This window comes from Cloeon dipterum, chromosome X (assembly GCF_949628265.1).
Source record: "Cloeon dipterum chromosome X, ieCloDipt1.1, whole genome shotgun sequence".
Classification (NCBI taxonomy): domain Eukaryota; kingdom Metazoa; phylum Arthropoda; class Insecta; order Ephemeroptera; family Baetidae; genus Cloeon; species Cloeon dipterum.
The window spans coordinates 27,257,648-27,278,289 of record NC_088790.1 but is presented as its reverse complement, the minus strand read 5'-3'; the positions used below and the strand labels follow the sequence as shown (position 1 = coordinate 27,278,289).

General features: G+C 37.8%; 2 protein-coding genes across 3 annotated transcripts; one reads left to right on the top strand and one right to left on the bottom strand.

Moving 5' to 3' along the window:
* Window positions 1-1,112: 1,112 nt before the first annotated feature.
* Window positions 1,113-19,123, top strand: LOC135945274 (dual specificity protein phosphatase 15). 2 transcript variants are annotated; one of them, XM_065492857.1, is made up of 6 exons: window positions 1,113-1,305; window positions 8,579-8,695; window positions 8,793-8,917; window positions 10,164-10,335; window positions 11,432-11,610; window positions 13,449-19,123. In XM_065492857.1, the coding sequence occupies exons 1-6, from the start codon at window positions 1,285-1,287 to the stop codon at window positions 13,870-13,872; spliced, it is 1,038 nt and encodes a 345-aa protein (XP_065348929.1). In that variant the 5' UTR covers window positions 1,113-1,284; the 3' UTR covers window positions 13,873-19,123. The 2 variants fall into 2 exon arrangements, with proteins under 2 accessions (XP_065348929.1, XP_065348927.1); XM_065492855.1 differs by lacking the exon at window positions 1,113-1,305 and adding an exon at window positions 6,961-7,033.
* Window positions 19,105-20,531, bottom strand: LOC135945275 (peroxiredoxin-6-like). Its single transcript, XM_065492858.1, has 6 exons — window positions 20,473-20,531; window positions 20,288-20,395; window positions 20,073-20,229; window positions 19,785-20,008; window positions 19,655-19,727; window positions 19,105-19,356 (listed from the first exon to the last, which is right to left on the bottom strand). Exons 2-6 carry the CDS (start codon window positions 20,368-20,370, stop codon window positions 19,219-19,221), a joined length of 675 nt encoding a protein of 224 aa, XP_065348930.1. The 5' UTR covers window positions 20,371-20,395; window positions 20,473-20,531; the 3' UTR covers window positions 19,105-19,218.
* Between the last annotated feature and the right edge of the window lie 111 nt (window positions 20,532-20,642).

Here is a 20,642-nt window from a genome sequence, read left to right as displayed (position 1 = left end):
AGGTTTTTAACTAGTTAAAACATTTTTTAGCAAAATTGAAGGGCTATGGTTGACAATTATTCAAATAAATCAAAAAAGTAAGCTGGACCAGTCAAATCAAGCTTTAATAAAAGGAAAAAGCCTCCTTCCTGTGAGAAATAAACGCTTCGTGAGTTCCAAGGAAGAGAGCAGTGGCAAGAAAGTCGATTGAAATTATATTCCTGCACACATCGCAGCCCTGCGGGCGCAGAGGAAACTTCTTCGAATCGGCTTGGAAGAGCGCAAACTCCACAAGAGATTGCCAAGAAGTCAAAAAACACGTGCTATTATGTTATAGTTCAATTACCGAAATTGGTGGGTGGTTAATTTCATAGCAATTAGAAGCACGCATATGACGCAAACTCCTATTCATGAGGAAGGTTTATTATTATGCAGATGAATTTTTGTTGGGGGCAGAAAATCATTATAAATAATGTACATATATTATCTAACAATAAGACCTGTTACCTGAAAATTAATAAATTTGTAAAATGGACCATAATAATTTTATATTCAAATATTGAATTTATTGCAAGAAGTCTGGAATAAATCTCAACGAGGGAATTTACAGACATTAATTAGAATGTATATTACAAGAAAATAGTATTTTTTAAAGAATTAATTTACTTGAATATAAAAAATAGCAAATTATCGCGTTAAGCTCTGTTTCAATCATCTGTAGCGAGAATATTTTATGATGAAAGTCAGTTGCAGGGATTTCCACTGCAAAAAAAGATCATCCGAGCTGAACTAAGATATTGCACGGTGCACGGATCGGAGTGCAGCTTACTTAGTAAACGAGCGGGAAAATCAATTTCTCAGAGTATTGCACACGTCGGTGTCGGAGCGAGCGAGCGACCGGCTGGCTTGTGCACATAAAAATTAAAAAATTCATGCGGCACTCGGGTCGGCGAGCAGCCATAAAAGAAAATAGCCATCCATATCCCTTGTGGTGGAAGCAAAAAAAAATGCAGAAATCGGCGCGAGAGGAAAGGTATGCGGGCGTTTGTTTTATTTCCTGGCAGAGACAACAGAGGAGGCCGCGTGCATTGCGATGCGGGTGGAGGAGATCTCACGCTCTCACTCACAACGCCGGCGAATATATCGCGTGTGAGATCAATAAAGGGTGGTCGGTCGGTCGTTCTGTCGGTCGGTTGGTGGGGCCGAGTGAGTGCTGCGCTCGGTGGTGCCCTTGGCGGCCGCGCTGGCTGCTGCCTCACCGACGATGTAGGAGCACCCTCGGCAGGCTGTGTCCAACCTGCGGCCATGGGCAATGGCATGAACAAGGTAAGGGTCGCGCCCTGTCCTCCGTGTGCCGATCGATCGCGTGGCTCGCACACACAGCCCGATTGCGCGCCCAGCCCCCGCGCGACACTACTTGCTTTGATGCTAATTTTCCGCCGGGGGCCCAGCCTGCACACACACACACACTTCTTAATAGATGTAAACATGCATACAATGGCCACTCGGGACGCTTTCGACACACACACCGCGACGACTGCCCTTTTCTACGCCAAACTATAGCTGCCAGCTCGTCTCTTTTTTCCCCCTGTCGTTTAGGAATGGCTCTTAAACTTGTTTAATTATTAACTCTCCTCTCTCGGTGCAGCTTCAACCCCCGGGTGGCCGATTTAAATTTAAATCTGCGCTCCGTCTAACCAGAATTTTAAGCTGGTGTGAGGCTAGCCACACGAAGTCGGCCAAGCTGGTGGATGAGCTGCTGGAAACGCGTCGTAAATCGATTTTAATAATATTTGCCTTTTTCTGCTGAAAATAAAGGTCAGGATAAAGTGGCTCGACTGAGAAATGGACTTGAGGAATTTAGTCAGCTGGCCAGACATTTCTTTTCCTAATTTCGTAAATGGCAACAGTAAATATACAGTCATATCTTTGTAAATTTATAAATAACAAGAAGATTCATGTAAAAATGAGTCGCATAAAATATAATGCGCAATTTATTTAAAATAAACGCGACACCAAAACACAAACACGTGCAAAATGTTCAAAATTATAAAAACTTTGAGAATCTTAGACTTTACAATGTCTATTTAGTTCAATGTATGTTGTTTTTCTGGTGATGTTTCCTGATTTTTGAGTCGATTGAGTATTTTGGGACGAAAATTGAGCTGACACGTGCATTTTTAAACAACTCAAAATATGAGTACCTCGAGTTTTTGATTCTTGAGCCCTTCTCAGGCCACTAAAAAGAAATGGAAAGTAGAATTTCTTTGATTTATAAGCAAATAAATTTTTAGAGATTGAAAATCTAGACTTCAAAGCAAATTCTTTGAAATGTATGCAATATTTGTCCACATTTTGGCGATTTAATTGGTTTTAGACCTAATAGTTGGTTCTAGTTGTTGACATTTACCATATAATATACAGAACTAATTGTTCAAAATGTACAGTCGTACGACTAAAATTCCCAAGTCACATTTTATCTAAAGTTATGCAATATTTATTTCTATAATCTTTTTTAAGCTCTCAACTTAAAAGTTGAATTTTTGCTTGTTGAAAAGTTAATATTTGTAATCTAAATGAAAATGTAAAAACTAGATATTTATGGATGAATTAGACAACGCTTTAAAAATAATTAGTGTAGTGCAGCTTTAAATATTTTTAAATTACGAAGCTTTAAATATTTTTAAATTACGACCGTTTTTACACTAAACATTCAATCAGCAAGTTGTTCTAAATCAAAGAAAATCACAACTTAAATTAGCTTTAATTTAATTTATTTCACTAAATATTATAATATTTTTTATTGTTCACAAAAGTTAAAAAGACAAGAATTTAGGACAAAGTTCCTGCCTGTACTCTAATTGAATTTTGTTTTGCTCGATACTCGTGCATTTTATTTATTGATTTCTTCGCTGAACTAGCCAGGTTTCCGTTATTTGTATCGTTTTTATCGAAGTAAAGCAGCAATAATACAACTACCTTATTTCAAGCTGCTAAATATAAGAAATTGCAGTTAAATAATATCGTTATATAATGTACTCTGTGTTGTACACCGTTGGTGTCTAATATAATAAATAATAATAATAAAGCAGCAATAAGCCACACATTGGATTGAAGTTATTTTATTGTTAGCCCCGCAGGCCTTTGATTAGCAGTACTTGTATCTCCAAAATAAACCTTATGCCACTGATTAAGCTGCAACTTGACTCATTGCTGAGCCACAATCTCATCAACCCTGCCATTTACCCTCCTTGTGATTAAACTTGCTAAACAAAAATTCGTAAGCTCAAAATGCCACTCTTTTTAATGAATTTCTGTTGTTTCATATATTTTAAAATTATAACTCTTTGCATTTAAAAGTAATTTTTAAGACAAAGGAATAAATACGAACACAGGCTTAATCATCAAATTTAAGAAAAATAGTACTGCAGAGTAGAGACGACATTTAAATTATTTTTTACTACTTTTTTAGTCTTATTTTGTACACAAGAAAATTGGTTTCCACTGTTTCTCTTTCACTTCTCCTTAATTGCCTGGTGCCAGTCCATCAAATTCAATTAGAGCATCGCTTAGTGTGTTGATTAGAACCAGCCCCGGCGTTTCGTTAGCCAGAATAATCAAAATTTAATTAACATCATCATCATCGTGCTCGCCATATGGGGCACGCGTGGCGCTCGGTGGGCCTAATTAGCCGCTGGCCGCTAGTCGCGCGCTATTCGGCGCAAAACACAGCGTCGTGTAGGCAACCGCAGCAAGCAGCACGCGCGCCGTAAAAGACGTGGCGTGCGCCGCGCGGGTTGAACGAACCACTTGCGTTCGAACGCCCTCGGCCATTACGGCTATACTGTGTGTTCACATTTCGCCCAGCATTACCGCCTTTCGGGCCCAAGTGAGGTACTGCTGTGTCGTGCGCGACGGACACACGCTCCCTCGTCACTTAAGGCGAGCCGCACGCGTAGAGAGGCGCAAAGTGGACGCCAAATGCACGCTCCGAAGCTTTCCCAAACTGATCGGAAGTAAAATTAATGATTTTAAATATAAAATTATGAATTTTATCATGTTAAGATTACATTTAAATGAAATTAACCGATATACTCAATGAATTATTAATTTATATATCTGGGTTTTTAGTATATAGGCGGTCTAATATTTATAATTTTCTGTGGAAGGACATTCATATGACGTTTTAAGGGACATTTAAAAAAAAACAGGAAAAAAGGAAAACAAAAATTTAAGCCAGTAATAATACTTTTTTTTGTAATTTTAAGTCTGAAAATATTTTTTAAATAAATAAATCTAAAGATAAAGTAAATAATGTTTTACATTATACAAATTTTGGCCGTATATTCTTTTTTTAGCAATTATTGTTAAAATTTCCTAAAATATAAGTCGAGTTAAATCAGATTCGTGCGACGCGCAGATATGGTGTCCAGTAGATTATGGCGCGAAAAAACGGTCACGTGAAAATGCGCGAAAAGAAGCAAGTGTTCGTGTCAATATTTTGACATAATGTGCATTATTTGTACTAATTCTGTCTGTTGGATCGTAAAAACAAACTCTTGACACTCGTACGGCAATCCAAAGAGAGCTTTTAGTTTCCCACATTCAGACGCCATCTTGGATCTGCGCAGTGCGAACACATCTGGCTCCCGCTGAGTTAAATTGCCAGCTAGGCAACATCTAATTTTGAGTATCCCCCCATCCTCCTATGTGACAATTTCTCTTCGTTTGATTTTTTTAATAAATTAGAGTAAATTCTTGAAATAATACCTTTTGATATGCGAACATAATTAATGCAGTGCTCTATAATATGTATCAGATGGACTATGACAAATAATAGAAACTAGGCAACCCGCATATCCACAATGCGCAGCAAATTGCATAAGCATCGAATTTTGCAGGGGCCCTGCCTGGACGACGCTTGAAATATTCTTTCTGTTTCTTTTATGTCGATAAACAGAATTTCCAACCTGTCGCCTCGCGTATTCCCGAAATAAAAATAAAAAACATACAAAAAGAAAAATACGAACCCTTTAAAGTGAATTAATAGAAAGCAACTCTTTTGAGAATTAAAGTTCGAAAATGGTTGGTCCTTTTGCATAAAAACTTTCGTAATTAATTTAATTTTAATGCACTTCCGCCGCGATTTCAGACTCAATCCTGCCACTATGCATTCTCCACTTAAAATTCTTTCATTTGACGTTCTGAGAACCAAAATCAGTCCAGCCATTCGCTGTAGAAACGTTTGAAAAGATTTAATATTTCTAAAAATAGTTTTTCACGATTCTACGGCGATTGGCTGAACAGACTTTGATTTTCAGCAAGTCAAAAGAAAAAATATTAAGTGAAGAATGCACAGTGTAGCAGGATTGAGTCTGAAATCACAGCGGAAGTGCCTGAAAATTAATTTTACTACTAAAGTAAAAGGTGGCGCCATCTATTGGTGGATTTGAACACAAACTGGTGTATTGAAAATAATTCTAACCTAAAATATACATACCCTTTAGAATATCACCTGTATAAGTCGTATAAATTCATCCCCGATAAAATTTAGGCTAGCAGCAGATCATTTACATTTTATTCAGCTTCAGAAAATCAGCGTACAACCACTCGTCTGCTTTTATCAGTTGAGCAGCATAATGATATTTGACGGGTCATTGGAAAAGTGCAAATTCTGTGTCGGCTGAATATGCATGAGCGACGCACTTGTTGATCGCAATCAGCCTGCAGCACCGGTCGCGGCGCGAACTGCGAAACAAAAGCAGCAGCGCACGGACGCACACCCCATACCCCTGCCGCCTCCGACGCGAAATTCGCGCTTCTCTGCATGGCCTGCTGAGCCGGCCTGGAAAGTACATATAAACAGCGCACACGGAAAATAATATCTTTGTGCCACGGCGTGCCTGTTTTTTATCAGCACACGCCGCCGCGGTTATTTTCTATATTGATTCGCTTCTGCGGCAAAAGGTGATTACGCCGGTTGTTTTATTTTTAAACTCATAAATGCGACGTAGGCTACCCTTTCGCCCCGGCTAAATTCGGATCAAACTGCAATTGAGGGCAGTGTCAAAATTTTATATTTAGTATAAGAAGTTACATATACATTTCTCATCTTAAATGCCTAAATTGAATATGATGTTTAACGGCTAAGGTTAGTCTATTAGAATATTGCTCTCATGTTTATTTCTGTCGTAAACGACCAGGTAAATAAACGTTATGGGATAATTGGAAGCGTAAAAAATATTTCATTGATGAATAAAAGTGTATATTTAAAATAAAATTAATAGAAAATGAATTCAACTAAATATTTAACTAATACTAAAATTTAAAATTCAAACATTTTATGTTTTACGTATAATAAAATTATTATTAAGACAACAATAAGCTCTTTTATTTAAAGTCCCACACGATAAGGTTATAATTCTAGCTAATTTAATAATCTCACTTAAAAAGTTTACTGAAAAATATGATTTCGGCTCAAGATTAATTGATTTTCCTTCTTGTAAAAACAATAAGCCATTTCGTCGATGACCGGTTAAAATCCACAACGAAAAGAATGTCCTCTGCACAAAGGCAGAAAATGTTTTTATTTGCAATTTGATTTTCTTTTATTAAAAAATCAAACTCTTGGAAATTATTGTAGGGTTTTTGGGCTGTAATTCAAAATTTAGGTCAGTCTATTATCTTTCTGTGAAATTTAGATCTAGTCTTTATGGAATAATATTTCTAGTATCTAATTTTAAAACCTTTATTGATTGAAAATAAAATTACCAAGACGCAAAACATGCATTTCGAGCTCGGAAAATACATGAAATTGAAGGCTAATGCGCATTCTGAGCTTTGAAAATTGCACGGCAAGGTACTAGACAAAAAGAAAAGGGCTGTGCATGTGTGTGTGTGTTGGCCTCCCTTCCCTTGCCTGTTTGCGCACACCCCATGCATTGCACCCCAGCTCTCGCTTTCACTGGCAGTCGCCGGCTGCACAGGTGACGAGACAGGCCGCAGCTCGCTGGACAGGACGCATGGCATGGTGCTGCCGAGGGAGGCGACCAAAGTACGTGTGCAATCCGTGAGCTTGTGCTTTATTCATCTCGCAATTTAGCCGCTTTTATCGCCGCTTCGCACCAGCCCGATGGCATATTTGCGCTTGCAAACTTTGGCCACTCTCTGCGATTTAATGACAATGGCGTGGCGCCAGCTCATTTATACGCAAACGCTCGCTCCGTGTACAACAACAACAACAACAACAACGCTCACTCAGTTTGCAGTGTGAACTTAAAACTTTTGCATCGATCCGCCCGCCCGGCTCTTTCCCTCTAATGAAAAACTTCTTAATGTTCTTCTCAGTCGAGAATTAGCTGAAACGCAACTTAATTCGCCGAGATGGTATCACTTTGATTCACGACTCTTTTTGTTCTAATTTATAAAAGAGGGGAAATTTAATTTCATTTGGGCTCATCTAGAAATAAAGAGCTTTAAAAACTTTATTTCTTGATTTATCTCTGTCTAAAAGCATACTAAGATTATTTCTAATGAATTTATTGTGCTTTTTTATTAATTTAAAAAAAAATCCCTCAACAGGCAAGGCAGGCGAAAATTTCCAAGCTCCCGAAAATGATTTTTAGATTGCATATTGAACGGCAATTCCGTAGAGGACATAAACAAAAGCGTTATTTCGGCTATTTCGCCACGCCTAGAGATTGCATGTTTAGCAGATTGACTAAACACTCGCCGCGCTTTTAATGCTGAAATCAGACGTTCTTGGAAAAGCACTAACGATATGGACCACGATGGCTTTTCCTTGATGTGCAATATTTTTAGACAGCTTTGCATTTAGTATTCTGGGAACGTGTGACGTTCGCTCCGAGTTATGACGAAATTTCGCGTCATGAATATTCAGTCCCCTCCGTTTTGCAGCACAGCCGGGATCAGTTTTACGATAATATTTGAGAACAAAAACGATTTTCACGCTTAAATCGAATAAGCAGGATAAATTGGTATAAAGCGTCGAATTGGCAATATAATTTGCTGAGTTTTCTACACTTCTACTGACCTCTTTTAGTTTTAAAATGCCAAATTATTAATTCAAGTTAACCAACAGGAGCTTAATTTTGAGACCAATATTTTATTGTTTGTTGATATTGTCAAAATATAAATTAATTTATTCGTTAATTTTTCAAATCAGAAATTTATTTACGCTTTGTACATTTCAGAACTTAAAAATGAGCTTGTAATTTACCTCTTTTTTATAATTAGATTTATTTTAACTTAAACCAATTAATGTAACTATTTCCGTGCTTAGGAGACATGCATTAGAATCGTTGTCAAAAATTGCTAGAAGCTGTTTTGGCCCCGCAGGTTTCATAAAAAATTAATACGTCCAAAATAAAATTCAAAACCATTTGCTGCTGTAGATCAGAATGTCGAAAACAGCGAATGTAAATGAAAGAGAAACGAATTACAAAATGTTGACAACCCCGCCACTTGCATCACCCCGTGATTAAAAATTTCCTCTTACGACAATTCACCTTGGCGAAAAATTCCATTCCTCAATTCAGTTATTTTAATTTATTTTAAAAAGGTTCTCGGCTTGTTTCAGGTCCTTCCCGGACTGTACGTGGGCAACTACCGGGACTCAAAGGACGCCGCTCAACTAGAAAGGTTTGAAATCACGCACATAGTCGCGATCCACGACGCGGCTCGCAAGCTTCATCCAGTAAGCACCCCGTTCCGGTATTTTTCACCCCTATATTTCTCTAACTCCCCGACGAGAATGCGTCTCTTGATCGTTTTCATGTGATGTCTGACTTCAGGACAAACACTACCTCTGTGTGCTGGCCTCGGACTCGCCGGGCCAGAATCTGTCCCAATTCTTTCCTTTGTGTAATGACTTCATTCACGCGGCTCGTCTCAGGGGCGGCAGCGTCCTCATTCACTGGTATCTAATCCGTCCGTCTCTTCAGCTTTTAGCTAACGCAAATTTGCTTATTTTTTATTATTCAACTGTGATCCCACGCAAACTTGATCCCTTTTCTACTTAAATTTTACATGAGACAGATAATTTCTATTCTCATCAGTGTTATTTTGGAAGATTCAGTTATACAAATTTTGGCAATTTTATGATGTGTACAGGACATTCGATTTATTACACAAAACCTTGAACTTGAGCACTAAATTGATTTAAACAAGGCTAATTTGACAGTTTGTCGATTCTCATTATCTTAATGGATTGAAAGGAAAAGTGGAAGAACTAATTTCATCATCTTGGGAATTTCCGTCGATAAACTATTTCGTCCTGGTCCCGGAAAATTGCGCAACTTTCAACAACCAAACGATAATTTCCTTGTTGCAAGAAAAGGGCAACAATCAATTCGACAGTGAAAATTTGGGTGTTTGTTGAACGTTGCGCAATTTGGCCGGGACCAGGACGAATTTATTTTTAATATTTTTTCTCGGAAAGATTTATAAAAATTAATATGAGCAAAGTGGAGGAAAGAAACCTTGCAAAAAATGTCTGAGTTAGCTCTACATTATTTTTAATTTTTCCAAAAAATTTTGAATCGGCTAAAAAATGAGCTGTTGAAAATATTGTGCCCAAAAGGGAAAGAATTTCTCCAAATTTTAAAATTATAACGGGTGGGAATTTCATAAAACCTCTTATTTGGTAGTTTTTCAGTCTGGAAAATATTTTCAAGCATACTAAAAGTCGGTTTAGTGGTAAATTGCATATATTTTTAGCTTTATGTTCGAGTAAAAGATGCTAAAACCAGAAAACTGTCCAAAAATAACTGTATAAAATTCACCATTTCCATCTACGATCTTAAATTAGCCGCTGGAATAACATATTAAATTCCCAATTATCCAGCTATTTAATTTATTTGACTTGTCAAATTAATGTGAGGGGTCAAATTTCTCTGGAATCACGCATGTGCGAAAAAAACTAGACGCAGCAGTTGGTTTGAACCGCTTCTCGCACTAAAACCCGGCTCACACCTTTAATAAAATTAGCCCGTTGCGTGCGTGTTTTAATTCCTTTACCCCGCAGTAGCACGCGTGTCTGTGTGTCTCTATATAGTTGAGTCATCGTGTTTTATGCTCGCTTGTGTGTTCTTTCTTTCTGGACGCGTGTACGCGGTACGCGGAGGGCATGTTCAATAACTATACTTGTTCTCGCCGACACACAGCCTTGCCGGGATGTCGCGCAGCGTGACGGTTGCGGTCGCCTACATCATGTCCGTCACAAATTTGGGCTGGAAGGAGGCGCTCAAGGTGGTCAAAGTCGGCAGGGCGGTGGCCAACCCCAACCTCGGCTTCCAAAGGCAGCTAGACGAGTTTGAAGCTTTCAAGTTGGTTGAGGTAATAATAATTATAATAAATGTGGGAGGCAGAAAATCGTTAAAAATTATTTCAAAGCTCCAAATATTTGGTTATTTTAATACAGCACGACAGTTATTAAATTGAATTTATGTCTAAAAATTTGAATAATATCTATGAGTAAATACCGTTAATATACCTAGTTTTCGAAGCAGCCAACAGATGGCACCACCGTATAATTTCGTCATAAATTTAATTTTGAGGCACTTCCGCTGTGATTTCAGACTCTATCCTGCTACTGTGCATTATTCACTTAATATGCTTTCTTTTGACGTTCTGAAAATCAAAATCGGTTAAGCCAATCGCCGTAGAATCGTGAAAAGCTATTTTTTTTAAATACAAAATCTTTTCAAACGTTTCTACGGCGAATGGCTGGACTGATTTTGGTTTTCAGCACGTCAAAATAAAGCATATTAAGTAGATAATCCACAGTGAGAGAATTGAGTCTGAAATCGCAGTTGAATTGCCTTAAAAACAAATTAATTACGAAAGTATTTGGTAGCGCCAGCTGTTGGCGGCTTCAGACACTAAGGGCTTATGCAACTGGCGAAATTAAATTGCATTTATTTTATATTTTCTGTTTTTAAAACCAGAATTAGTCTGATGAAACAACGCCAGTATTTAATTTACCTACTAGTTCCAGCTGTTCATTTCTTAGATTATAAAAAAAATCATAAAAGATAATATGGAAAAATTACAAAATATATTTTTTTTATCAATTTTTAACATAAAAATATCATGGAAATATTGCTTTTTGTCAAGAGTGCAAAAATAATATAATATCCAATCAAGGAAATTTTAAATCAAAATGATCCTGCAGAGAATTATTTCAATAACCATTTAAGAATGACCAGAATATTCCAAATCTATTAAAATAAATTTTATTTTATATATCCTTGAATTGCATCATTCACAAGAAACACCTTGCCCTCCAACTCCATCACATTTCCGCAGAAATCCATATCATTAATATCCTGCAGAGCAGCTAAAGTGCTTTGGATGCATCGGAAATCCATACCAACACACTTAACAAAATCAGGAAGAGCATAATGCACTTCACTTTCAATTCAATTTCCAGGAGCGCCGGAGACTGCAAGAGCGATTCCCGAGTTTGGCGCTGGCGCCGTCGGACCAGGCCCAGTGCCAAAGAATGTTGTTGAACTATCAGAGCATGATAATCTCGAGGGATCTTTGCGAGGGCAGATGCTCCCTAGGCCAAGTGTGCCCGACTGGAACGTGCAGGGTCGCCTCCAAGAGGTGAGCGCATGCATAATTCCCTCACAAAAGCAAACACATGCCATGCACTCGCCAGCATTTGCATTAAATGCGTCTCCGCGCGCGAAATAATTATTGCGCGGCAGGCACGTCGTTGTTATCTCTTTCGCAGCGCCGGTTAATGCGCTTGCACAACAAGATTAACACCGTAATAAAGGCACGTATCGGTTAAATACTCCATTATTATGTTATATTCAGCTCCCCATATTATTCAGAGGGTGTTATTCCAGGAAATATCCGTGGATTGGAAGATAACAGTTTATCGTTACCAAGTAGTTAATATATTAAATATTATCAGTATTTTGAAAAAGATCACATTGTGGAATGAACGTGCCAAGTTATTTAAAAAAATATTGCATTAAATTTTCTTATTTGTCTTTGGTGAAATAATTTATTTTAATTTATAATTTTGATATTGGAAAAAAATCCATAAGAGCGAAATTTCTTCGCCTTCATTCACTTACTAAGTAAAATAGATTCATACAGGGTGCCAATTGAAAACCAGATTAACCAGTTGATTGATAAATAATTTGGAACAATAAAAAAGGATCTTTGCTACAGTAAAAATTCAAATTTTCTCCTAAATTTCCAGCGCTTGACCACATTTTCGTGGCTGATTTCGATTCCTCTCGTCGAGATCTGTCCAACAGTGGACGAAACCTTTTAGGGAAACCCTTTGTAGTGAAATAAAATAGGATTTCAAGTAAGCAGGAGACAGTCCTCACTGTTTGAAAAGCATGCTAACTTTGCAGCCACTTTTCTAAAAAAAAACTTTACAGTGCTACTTTGGTCAATTTTGGCTTCAACTGTATTGGCAACAAGAATTTCCAGGCTTTTGCAGTATTTCTCTTTAAATTACTACGTCTATTTTAATTCCCCGTCGACACTGCACCGCATTCAATCACACTCAAATTCGCTACTTCAGAAACTTTTCTCTCTCTCTATTCTTCTTCACCATATTAGCAGTTTTCTCATTTCCCTATAATCCTTTTCTGATCTCACTTTTATTTAATTTTTTTACAACTAAATAGCCAATAGGGCAAAAAACTAGTAAAAAAGCTGCAAAAACGAATGAAAAAACGATGAAATCTTATCCATTCTTAGCCATGTGCACGAGGTCAACTTGACCACGCATTAATAAATAAAATTTAGAACAAGCATCAAAATTGAATATCATTTCCAGCCAATTTCTAGAAAACTCTTTTTGTAAAATTTATCTTTCCTAAACTTCTAATGGAATGACACTTATTTCAGTTAAAGACCGTCTTTGACGAAGTTTCTGAGCACACCAATCGATTCTTGAGGTCGAATTAGGGAAAGCACGACGTGCGAACTATTTTCCCGCCAAAACAATATGAACGTTTATGTGAGAACTGCGCATGCGTCAGAGCTGGTGTGGCCGAGGAGAGGCGTCACGGAGGTTAGCGTGTGCCAGCTATGACGCATGCGCAGTCCTCGCATAAACGTTCATATTGTTTTGGCGGGAAAATCGTTCTAACGTCGCGCCGCACGTTTTGGTCAGAAAAATACCCACTTTACCTATATAATTCAACCTCAAGCATCGATTGGTGTGCTCAGAAACTTCGTCAAAGACGGTCTTTAAGCAATTAAAATAAAGTTCGACTAATATTCTTCACGATATTTAGAAAATCAACACTTCCATGGCATGCTTATCAATAATATAAGTAAATTTGAGAAATTTAGATAATATTGTTAAATGCGAGGGCAGGTATATTAAATTTATTTTGATTGAATGAACATATCGTTGCTGTTTAGAATATTATTTTTTTTTGTTTAAATCTGAATTGGTGTTTTGGCAGGTCTCCACGTCGAAAGGCGTCGTTGAAGACGCCGCCACCGTCCGGCAACTCGTCGCCCCGAATGCTTCCAGCCACTCCGTCGGCGGGGCGGCACCGGTTCGTGACGCCGTGCTCGGCGCCGGCGTCGCGCTGCAACTCGCGGGTCGACCTGTCGCAGCTGCAGGACGACGGGCCGTCGACGTCGGAGCCTGGGCCGGGGCCGTCGGGCGGGCTCCACCGCGTCGGCTCGTTCAGCAACGGCGGCCCGGTGCCGACGGGCAACCGCTTCGGCAACCCGGCGCGGCCGCTGCGGCACATGGCCTCCACGCAGTCGCTGGTGGCGCGCGCCGACTCGCTCAGGGGCGGCCCGTCCCTGCAGTCCCTCAACCCTGACTTCGTCGTCACACCGCCGAGCACCCCCAGGCCGCGCGTCAGGCGCTCCTAGCCTTCCTTCTCGCCTCCCTTTCCGCGGCATGAATTTTGAACGGCGAACGCGTGTCGATGAAATTATTGTCGAGCTGGCACGGACGCATTTCAAGGATAATTATAATCATTGCTCAATTAAGTGTTTTAAATTGGCGGGGATTAAATAATGAAAACTTGATTATTGATGAATTCGTCAAGATTACAGTAGATTTTAACTTTTCTGACACACATCAAGCGGGCTGTGAAGTTTAGATTATTTATTTATTCAGGAAATAGTCTTCTCCGTTCCAGCAAAGGACAAATTTAATATAAAAAAATCGATTTTTTGTTATTGCCTTATTCATATTTTCAGGCTTCATATTTCTTTATAGATTATCGTTGTTAGCGTAAATAAGTATCTGATATATGAGAAAATATTATGTTGTTTTAACTATCTAAAACTGACTATTATTAATTTACTTCCAAAAAATTTGATTCAATGAAATCGCTAGGCATTTTACTTCTATTTCTGGTTTGTGCGAGAAATAATTAAGTAATTTCAATTAATTTGAAACAATTTCAAACTGTTTTCGTGCTTGCCAAAACCTTATTTTGATCCCAGCATTAAAACAAAATTTTAGGTTTAAATTGCCCATGTAGTTATTTAGTTTTAGAATTACATTTGGCGAAAATTAACTTTTATAACAGTAAAAGTAAACAATCTTTTAATCAGCGGGGGCCAGATGTGCGACAAAATTGGTTCGCACTGCGCAGATCCAAGATGGCCGACGTCTGAATGTGGGAAACAAAGAGCTCTCTTTGGATTGCCGTACGAGTGTCAAGAGTTTGTTTTTACGATCCAAAAGACACAATTTGTACAAGTAGCGCAAATTATTCGTCACAATATTGACCAAAACTTGGCTCTTTTCGCGCATTTTCACGTGACCGCGCCATACTCCAACGGACGCCATTACTGCGCGTCGCAAGAATCTGGACCCCGCTGCTTTTAATAAAAAACAAGAGCAGATGTAGTCTGTTAATTCAAAATTCGGCTAAAATTCACAACACTATGCGTAGCTATAATTTAAAAATATATTATACTAATTTTGTTCTTCCCGTGCCGACTGAGGAAGATTGAAAATGAAAAATCGGTAAGTCCAAATTTCACAGCCTTAGACAGACATATCACACTAATTTTGTCGCAAGTTTAAACTACAAGGACAAATAAGTGAAGAATTTTTAGTAACTGTTATTTGGTTCTTATCTATATTTTCTCAGACACGAAGATATGAAAATTATGTTTTCATTCTTCCTGGTGCAGCAAAATTTCCATTAGAAATTAATTTTCAGCTTGGAACAATTTATCGTTCCAAGAGATTTTCTCAAAAGCAAAATTTGCCGTTTGAAAGAAAAAAACCTTGACGAAACCCATCAGAAAAGCAACAGTTTTCCCCTTTCTCACCTATATAGTTCCTTGGAAACGACTAAGCTGCGCCTCTCGAAAGCACCATCATGTTCGAGCTTATATAAGTTTGCACAAGCGGCAAAAAATAATAGTCGGGTCAGAGGAGCCTGTTAAACAAGCAATTTTAATGGCTCGTTCTGAGGCGCGGAATAATCCCCGCGGTGCCGTGTCTTCTTGAAAACGCTCGTGAAAGTTTAATTACAGACAGATGAGAGAGAGGCATCTCGCTTTTATGCAACACACTCTGCTTTTGGCATGAGATTCCGAGAAATTAAACACGTTCGCCGTTCACGTTCGCCCGCTTTGACAAAAACCAAATATTGCTGGTTGACACTTTTGTACCTTTCAATCATATAAACTTGTGTGCGTGAAAAAGCAGTATTTATATTGTACACATTTCTAATAACTTGGGTCAAATTCAAACTATGTATTCATTCAGTCTCTCGTAGCACAAGATATATATACATTAAAAATCAGGATTTTTAAAATAATCTCGTTAATAGAATATAGAACTGAATTGTTTATGAAAAATTAAGCAGCTTTAAAATTGTGATGAGATTTCTTTTTGTGAGTGTTTCAAAGCTTTAAAATCAGAAAATGGAGCTAGCTTTGTTCTAGTGTTATTGAAAATTGAGAGCTTCTAAGAAGCTGAAATCAGCCACGAAAAGAAATTTTAACACGACGTTTCAGCAATTGACTAACCTAACTGAAATGATTGATTTGAATAGTTACCAAAATTATATTTTGTGCTACTTGGGGTATATTATATATATTTGATATATTATATTCGCAGAGTTTAATTGTTATAGCTGAAAGTACTCACATAATCAAACTCTTAATTTTTACCTTTGGGCTGCGGATACTCGGCTTTATTAAATTGCGCATTTTGCAATTTTGTGATAACTCGCAGCGGAGATTATATACATTATTAACGCTTGAAGTGGAGCACGATGAAGGTTCCAGCCCAAAGAGAAACGCGTGTTTGTTTTTTCTCGTTTTGCCGAGTTGCAATATAAAAAAGCTGATTAATAAGATAGTCTGAAACTCGCTTATCTACAATTTATAGTCTGCAGAAAAAATGCTGTTCACTAAAATTATAGCTTTATAAAAATCGAACGACGTGTGTACTGCGTAGATCGAAATGCATGCGCAACGCAGCTGGCTGCTCGAAATGCATTTCCTAGCTTTAGCGGAAAACCGAAATAGAGAGATCGAGAAAGAAATAAAAGGCATTTGCCCGCACGACCCGAGCTCCTGTCCTGAATAGAGCACAAATGAAAAATATACGATCAGTTTTGTGCGCTTCACTGGATTTGGGTCAGCAAACAGCGAAAAATGGAACCCCTGTCAACAAAATTGATTTTTTTCCCCATTTTATATACGTGAGCGCGGGGTTGTCTGTTGTGCGAACCAACAATAACTTTTGTCCAAATACAGGCTGTGCTTGGATTTGGCGGGGCTAAAAAACCGAAAGGCGAGAGAGAAGCACACGGCTCGTCTGCTGTTGTTTCAATCTCTGAAAGGAAAGGGTTTGTGATGAAAGCACGAGAAAATCATTGCACATACACACACACACACTGTACTTGCTGGTACAAAAAGTCGAGATTGGCACACGTGGCATCGTGGATGGATGAGTTTCATTTCGCTTTTTAATATTATATTATTAAATAAAATCATCTTGTGGATGAGTCTCAACTAATTATATTTCATGTGTAACCCACGTAACGATGGATTGTACTATTAATTTTAAGAGCTCGTGCAACCTGTAAACGTTTAAATCGCGAAAGCCGAATTTAGATTTGTGACCAATCATGCCCTGAAAAAGTGTATTGAAAATTAAACCTGCCTCAACTGTCAGATTTTTAATATGGGAAAATGTTCTAGTGAATGATGTAACCTTCTCGTATCTTGTAACCTGCTGAATAATTAGCACAGGAGTGGAGTCACGTGTTTAGTTCCGAAACCTTAATTTTAAATTATAAATGAAGTTGCTGATTGCACAATGTGTGGTTGCATCGACACAAACTTTACTGTTTGCGTTGGTGCAATTTTGATGCCAAGACTGAAGTGTGGCAACTCGCTCTGTAGTTGAATTGAACGCGAATAATTAATAAGAACAATAATTGCAGAATGTAACCGCACTTCTGTCGAATTTCCAGTTTTCACACCCACTGTTTGTTTTTTAATTGATAAATGAAAAAGAAAGAAATGCACACGCAGGGAATTTTATGAAAATTAAATTTATCTAATGGATTTGCTAAAGATGAAATTTTTAAAGGAATAAATAATCAAGTAACACACATAATGTGCTGTACAGCGGCTGTGTCAGTCCCTCGCAAGTTGAACTTACCTCCAAAACAGACACAAAAAAATTGTTAGACAGCATACTAGCTGCAAAACTTCTAAATCAGCGAAAAACAATTATATTTAACAATCCACCTGGAGTAAATCCACAATCCACGCAGAGCTGACTAGGAAACTCTTTGGATTCAACGCTTTTGTAGTTAGCGAAATTATTAAAATTGTATAATTTTAGCAATTTTATTATAATATTATCTAACCAATGAGAGATATTTTTTATTTGACGAAGTTTGCGGGTTATGCAGCTCGAAAGGTTAAAAAACCTTCATGGGATTTAGCATTGGAAATAATTCAAAATCGATTTTAGAAACCATTAGTTCTCATTCAAACCAGGTTATGTAGCTCCGTTTTGGTCGTTTAGAAAAATACTAGAAAATTTTTTTACTCCATTTTAATTATCATATTTTTTGGAACAAAAGCTCTGCAATTAAGTTTTGGTCTGCATTATGTAAAAACAGGACATTTAATCAGCTTTCAGAGAAAGTTCATAGCTTTTGCTCTGCGGTTAACCATTAAAACTTACAAAGCCTAGAAAAACCCATGTGGGAAATATTTAATTTTTTCTGGAACGTCAAAATATAAACCACAAAACGATAATACTAATTGAACCAAATAATTTCTGCTAAATTGAGAGAATACTGTATTTTAAAATTGCTTAAATCGTCAAATCGAAAAATTTCCATCGCTGTTTGAAATTCATTTTGAATCCTAACAATAAGAGTTACCTTGAGCCATTCAGTAAATTTAATTTCATAATTTCACTAAGGTGCATTTCACACGAACAAGAATTAGGATTTTCGACATGTGACGCCTCTTGTTAGATATTAAATTTACGACTCTGCTCCAACTTTGTAAAATTTTCTGTTATAATTTAATGCCCTTTCGTCGTTCATCTTTACAATAATTTTTTTTTTTATTTACTGCACTCAGCACGCGAGATTTAAATGTGCTTGTGACGTTTGCCAACGTTGCTGCCTCCTTTTAGACAAACAAGTTTCCATAAAAAAATATGGGGAACGGAGGTTGGCTAATCCTTGCACGAAAGTACCAGCGAAGACATTTATTTCTGAGAAAAGCAAGCAAAAAAATCACTTCTTGCCAAAACAGAAATGCTTTTGCTAGAATGCAAGTCACCATGAATTGTGTTCCTCATTGTCCGTGTTCTGGTGTGTTTAATTTCACAATACATGAAAAGCTCAATTCACAATTTCTCTGATTTTGGCCTTTATTGAAGAAAACCAATTGGAGAAATCGTAAGGTTAAGGTCTACTCGCTGACGGTATGCAGATGTACAGAAAGATTAAAATGAGATGAACGGAAATCAAATATTTTTAGAATGCTTCGAGGATGGAAACACTGCAATAATATTGCCTGTTGACATTTGTAGGTGAACGGTAGCAGACTTTCACCAAAAAGTATTGAATAATGAATAAAAATGCATTCATACCGTGTGCAAAAAACACAAGTATGCCTTTTAATACTCTGAAACCAACAAAAATATAATATTTAAGTAATGCAAGAAGTGCTACAATCTTGATTGTGCGGGGAGATTATACAAATTTAATCCACATTCGGCTGAGGAGTCATTCGAATGTAGCCTTTGCCAGACGGCACTTCAACTTTCTCCACGCCTTTTGGGAACATTTCAGGAAGGGCAGAATCTGGGACGCTTGGCTGAACCATGCACTTGTCTCCAACCTACAAGGTTGTATTTTATTTAATTCTATACATTTTCCCAAATTATTTTTTCAAGCAAAAGTTTCACATCATAAGAAAATTAATTAAGAAATTACTATATATAAATAATACACTCCCTTTATCTTAAAAAATATAATTAAAATGGAAAAATCGTTAGAATATAGTTCTCCAAAGTTAAAAATAATTTAGATTTAAAGTGATTTTTAACTTTGGAGCACTTTATTCTAACGATTTTTCCATTTTAATTATATTTAAGCATGTTTTTTCCACCCTGATCTGCCATGAAACAGAAGATTACCTTCCAATCCGCTGGTGTTGCAACCTTGAACTCCTCGGTTAGCAATAGGGAATCTACAGCACGCAGGATCTCACTGAGAAACAAATTATGTTAATAACCCTTTCGTTTAAAATTTTAAAAACTAATTTACTCAAACGAGCGGCCAGTGGTGGCAGGGTAGAGCAGCGACAGGCGCAACTTGTGGCTAGGGTCGATGACAAATACTGCCCTGGCCGTCAGAGGAAGGCCAGTTTTGCCTGAGATTTCATTTGGGTCCAACATCCCAAACTGCGTGGCCAGCGATCGGTCTTGGTCCGCGATGATTGGGTACGGAAACTTGTCCGACTCTTGCATTCCGCTGTATTTTTTTATGTCCTGTAAAATGTTTAAAATGAATATGTCAGTCATTATGCCACGGAAAAATTTGAGCACTACTTGCCTTTATCCATCCTACGTGGGAATCGACGGAATCAATGGACAGAGCGATCACTTTAATGTTTCTCTTAGCAAAATCCCCGGCTAGCTTTGCCACTCTTGCCAGCTCAGTGGTGCAAACTGGCGTGTAATCAGCAGGGTGCGAAAATATTATGCTCCAACTGTCACAGACAAGAAATTATACTTTTTCATGCTTGAAAATTGTATGTTATAACTTACGAGTCTTTGGACCATTCCCAAAATTTGATTTTCCCGTCGCTGGTTTCAGCTTCGAAATCAGGAAACACGTCGCCGAGCTTCATTTCTGATGTAAGAATCGATTCCAAACTATATAAGATAAGGTCACAGTGTATTTGATAAAGAAAATTGATTTTCGTATTAGGTAAACAAGATACAAGACGAACCAGCAACTTGGCTCACTTTGTAACAGGTAGAAAAGCCAGCTGAGTGTGTGAATGTGAAGCAGCGGTGGGTGTAGGATGGAAGGGGAAAGCAGCTGTGTTAGTGTTTTAAATTGCCACAAGAGGTCTCGCAAGAGGCAACGTGATAGCTACGAGAGATCCTCTGCAGAAAG

What these genes read in the sequence shown, in the direction of transcription:
- LOC135945275 (XM_065492858.1), bottom strand. Translation starts at nt 20,370, where the DNA reads ATGAAGCTCGGCGACGTGTTTCCTGATTTCGAAGCTGAAACCAGCGAC. An exon ending in ACCACTGGCCGCTCGTTTGA is followed by an intron (nt 19,728 to 19,784) that starts GTAAATTAGTTT and finishes TTTGTTTCTCAG; the next exon opens with TGAGATCCTGCGTGCTGTAG. An exon ending in CAACACCAGCGGATTGGAAG is followed by an intron (nt 19,357 to 19,654) that starts GTAATCTTCTGT and finishes ACAACCTTGTAG; the next exon opens with GTTGGAGACAAGTGCATGGT.
- LOC135945274 (XM_065492855.1), top strand. Translation starts at nt 7,007, where the DNA reads ATGGTGCTGCCGAGGGAGGCGACCAAA. An exon ending in TGCCGAGGGAGGCGACCAAA is followed by an intron (nt 7,034 to 8,578) that starts GTACGTGTGCAA and finishes GGCTTGTTTCAG; the next exon opens with GTCCTTCCCGGACTGTACGT. An exon ending in CGGCTCGCAAGCTTCATCCA is followed by an intron (nt 8,696 to 8,792) that starts GTAAGCACCCCG and finishes GTCTGACTTCAG; the next exon opens with GACAAACACTACCTCTGTGT.